General features: G+C 34.8%; 1 protein-coding gene across 6 annotated transcripts in view; it reads left to right on the forward strand.

The window, feature by feature from the left end:
* The window catches only part of LOC106874006 (focal adhesion kinase 1), a 242624-nt gene that overhangs the window by 152555 nt on the left and 85268 nt on the right, over positions 1 to 4801 (forward strand). For all 6 annotated transcript variants that reach the window (XM_052970233.1, XM_052970234.1, XM_052970230.1 and 3 more), the window contains exons 12-13: positions 955 to 1016; positions 3461 to 3517. In XM_052970233.1, the coding sequence (XP_052826193.1) occupies positions 955 to 1016; positions 3461 to 3517 (119 nt within the window). The remainder of the gene's footprint in view (positions 1 to 954; positions 1017 to 3460; positions 3518 to 4801) is intronic.

Consider the following 4801-nt stretch of genomic DNA (forward strand, 5'->3'; position numbering starts at 1 on the left):
TATATATATATATATATATATATATATATATATATTTGTATTGCTGTGAGGTTAATATACTAGGTTATTGGATCACTCAAGTCATGAGTTCAGTTCCTTGATACTTCAGTTTGCTAAGACTGGAAGGTGTCCTCACACTGGAGACTTGGCCTTGAATGCTTGCAACAGAGTAGACTCTGATAAGGATAACACTGGTGTCATGGCACGATTTGAACTTTGAAACTAAAAGATTGGAATATAAGATGTCCAGTCCAACATTCTTACACTTCTGCCATTCCATTATCTTGGATTGGCACTTTATTATTTTTTTTAACCTGGAAGGATAAAATTTTAAGCTGACTTTCATGGGATTTGAACTGAGAATGCAAAGAATTTGAATAGATTATGCAAAGCATTCTTTCTTTCACTTGAACAGCTCTACCAATTCACTGTTTATAACATTAGTTATAACCAGACTTTATATCCAGCCCTATTCATGCTGACAGTCAGAAACCCTGTCAGCATAACATTTTCTCTCCCTCACACATCTTTGTGTGTCATATGTATGTGTGCCTTATGTGTTTGTGTACATAACCTCAATTTTCAACTATGTCTTGTTTACCTATTTATATATTCATATATAAAGATTTCCATATGTCTTCATATAAATATGTCCATTATTAAATTTATTTTGACTGTTTCGCCTGACACCTTATTCAGCCTGGTTGAGTAAGCTACCAAGTGAAACTTAAAAATCCCAGTCAAAATAAATTTTATTATTTAACTATACTTTCAGTATTGAGTCTCCACCATCAGTCACTGTTCTGTTGTTATTCTTAAACTTGCTTCTAAAATAATAGACATAAATTCAAAACATTCATAAATTAACATTTATGAATATGTTCACTTATTTATATAAATTCTCATTTCTATATAAAAACTTCTGACCATCTCTCTCTCTCTTTCATATTTCAGTATTCAGCAATCATCAGGTAGTAACTACAGTAGAGGCAATGACCCTCTCACTCCTACAGAGCGTATGTACAACTTTGAGTATTACTCTATAGTAGTAGTGTGTGTGTGTGTGTGTGTGTGTGTGTGTTGGTAGTATTTCACTCCAAACTTGTCTGACTGATCATAAGTAAGGGTCAGTAGAAATTTCATTGTATAACAAACAGTGCAGTTGAAGCAACAGGAGTGTGGAGATGGAAATGTACAGAGTATTATATTGTATACCTAACTAACTTATGTTATGGATGGTGGTACATCTATGTTCAGAAGGAAGAATGTAGTTGATAACAAGGGAGTGTTGTTGTTGTGGTTCGTGGTGGAAGTACTACTACAGCTGATGTGAATGGTAGTGGTGATGGTAGTGGTGATGGAAGTATTGCTGCTGATGGTATGGGTGATGGTATAGTTGATATTTGTAGTATGGTTGGTGATGATGACGGTTGTGGTACTCTGCATCTTATCTTTGATTCATCCATTGTGCTATTGCTGATAGCTCCACAAGACAATGACTTTGAAACCTCTACCTTGACGGTAACTCGAACTCCTATATATCACATAACTGACACTGACTCCAATTGAGAACTCATACAACGATTCTACTAGTACTGACCTCCTACAACAACTGACTTTCTGACTTTATAGTGGCTGGTTCATACCACTTTGTCACATGGGAAGGGGTGTACCATTTTCACTACAACATCTCCCTTTTTAGTTTATTTTTTTCTTTGGGAAACAAGTAATTTTATTCACTCCTCCTTTTTTTTTTGTGTTTATTTGTAAGAACTCTGCGTTCCTTTTTTCTTCCTCTTGTACACGTGGGTTCAACTACCTGTAACAGTGTTAGTACCTGGAATGTGCTATATAGCCATTCCATTGTTTCTTCCAATCTATCTGGTTCATTTTCTATGAATCTCTTCTTCAATTGGTTTCTGTGTCTTTTTTCAATATATTTTCTGCTTTTAATTCTGTACATCATTTTTCCTATGTACTTTGTAATTTTGCCTTCTTCCCAGTAGGTTTCCTTTTTTATATAACCTCATGTACACCTTATTTTGAAAAATTTTGGATTGTTTTTCCTAGTACTTTTTCTTTCCTCACCAGGTAACAGTTTATCAAAAACTGATTTCATCTTCCTCTCGAACATCAGTTCTGCTGGTGTATTGGGGTTTGATGTCACCCTGTATACCCTTAGGAGTTGCTGCAGAGTGACTTTGTGGCTTCGATGTCACCCTGTATACCCTTAGGAGTTGCTGCAGAGTGACTTTGTGGCTTCTTTGCTTGCTTTTCTCAAATCTCTTTTAAAAGTGTCCACAAAACACTCTGACTGTCCATTTGATCTGGGATGGTAAGGCATTATTGTTTTATGTTCTACCATGAACATTTTCAGAATTTCTAAAATTCAATGTAAGGTTACAGTATTTTTTGTGCTCTATCGTCACCAGTTTCCTCAGAATTAGACGTTTTCATTTCGTCCGTCCAGTCTTGGCATTCTTCTTCAATAATTTGGTCAAATCTTTGGTAATATGCCTCGAAAGTGATTCCTTCTTCCAAGTCATATTCAAATTCATTTATTGAATTTGCTACATGGTCTGGCAAAAACGTATTTTCCAGTTCTGTTACCAACTTCATTTGTTGTAGCATTTGTTGTTGTTCTTGTTTCCTTTGAGTTGTTGTTGCTGTTTTTGCAACTCAACTGAACCCTCTATCAAGTTTTCCATCATTTTACAGATTTTTCGTAAAATATATACAACAAAAATGTTTGTTACTCCTCTGTCAAGTTTTTAATTTCTCCATGAGAAAAATGTTTTGACATCATCGGCATGAATTGTTTATTTTCTTGTGAAAAAGATTATTTTCAACGTTGTCCACATAATTTTTTATATCCTCGTCGCCACTGTTATAATGTGGATCCTCGTCCACATGTATGTTGTTGTCAGTGTTGTAATATTCTTGTCGCCACTAATATGTTGTGGTGGTATTCCACGCCTTTGACTCATCAATCATGCTATCGTTGATAGCTCCACAAGACAATGACTTTGAAATATCTATCTTGACGGTAACTCAAACTTGTATATATATCGCATAACTGACACAACTCCAACTGAGAATTCATACAATGACTCTACTACTACTGACTTTATAGTGACTGATTCGTATCACTTTGTTATGTGGGAAGGGGTGTACCATTTTCACTACGGTGCTAGTATTGTTGATGTTGGTGATGGCACTAGTGGTTCATGATGGTAGTGCTTGTATTGTTGGGTGATGGTGCTGTTAGTGGTAATACAGTTGTTATGAGCATGCTGATGATTGAGTTCATAATGTAGGTGGATGAGTAATATTGACAAATAGATGGTGACTGAATGAGTGGTAGTGATGATGATTATGTTGATCATAATGAGGAGTTGAGGGTGGCACTGGGCAGGTATGTTATTAACAAACTTCATAATTTCATTATGTTTACTTTCAGGTTTGTCAGATTATGCTGAAATTGTAGAAGAGGAAGGTGACTACAGTATCCCAGATGGTGAGTTCAGCTGTTAATTTTAGATGAAACTTCATCCTACACACACATACACACATATTTGCATACAGACACAACTTTTGCCCACACATACATAAGTAATAATTGTCTCTGCCTGTATCCTGGCCACATGTTACATAATTCAGTGTGTCAATATAATATTCTCTAAATTGTGACAGCATGTATGCATAACGTTATCTAATTTTTCTGAAGCATCCTACTATATGTATGTATGTCCTAAATATGGAATTGGTCTATTATGTATATATGGAAATTATATCTCTATGGCTGTTGTTCATTTAACACATTTAATATTTTCAATAATTAATTTAGGAGGCGAGCTTGTAGAAGTGTTAGCATACCAGACAGAATGCTTAACAGCATTTCGTCCGTCTTAGCATTCTTAGTTCAAATTCTGCTGAAGTTGACTTTGCCCTTTATTCTTTCAGGGTCAATAAAATAAGTACCAGTTGATTAGTGGGGTTGAGTGGATTAGTGGGTTGAGGGCAGTGAGATTGACATAGTCAGTGTTCAGCTTGAACAGCTGTAATTCAATATCTGCAGAAAAAAATATGTACAGAGACAGGATTCTCGTGGTTACTGCAGGACTTGCAAGACAAAGTTGATCTGTTGCAAATAGGAATGACAGTTTAGCAGGTGGGCTTCAGTGAAGATGATATGTAGTTAATGGAACAAAGGTTGGAATAGTAGCAATAGACTTGGTTGGAAGAAAATATAGTGCATCTTATCTGTAGATCAGAGGATGTAGTGTGTTGGTTCTGAGTATAATACTAAATTTTCATTGTCTCAGTTCACCCAGTTGTGTGAAAAATGTGTCAGGTATTTTTGGTTGAAAGTACCCTAGAATGGGGATATATATCTCGCCTTGTCCTTAAGGATCCTTAAGCTTAATAAAAAGGGTTTAACTCTAAATACCAACCTGCCTGAGACTGTCCCTGGTTCATGATACACACATCCTGTTTTTAAAGTGTTCTAAATTAAAAACGTCCAATAAAATTTCATGTTAATCAGAAATATGATAACAAGAGGGTTAAATAATCCATGCAACTTGCAGTCATAAAATTATTTCATCACCAACAAAATATTAGATAATTTACTTACTGATTGCTACTGTATTAATGTAACTTAATGATATTTTTATGTGTTTGTGTGCTTATATAAATATATATATATATATATATATATATATATATATATATAAGAAAATATGCTGTTCCATGATTTGTCATGCAAATGAATAAAATCCAAAATGTTAAAATTCTTTAT

The sequence above is a fragment of the Octopus bimaculoides genome, chromosome 8 (assembly GCF_001194135.2).
Source record: "Octopus bimaculoides isolate UCB-OBI-ISO-001 chromosome 8, ASM119413v2, whole genome shotgun sequence".
In the NCBI taxonomy this organism is placed as follows: Eukaryota; Metazoa; Mollusca; class Cephalopoda; order Octopoda; family Octopodidae; genus Octopus; species Octopus bimaculoides.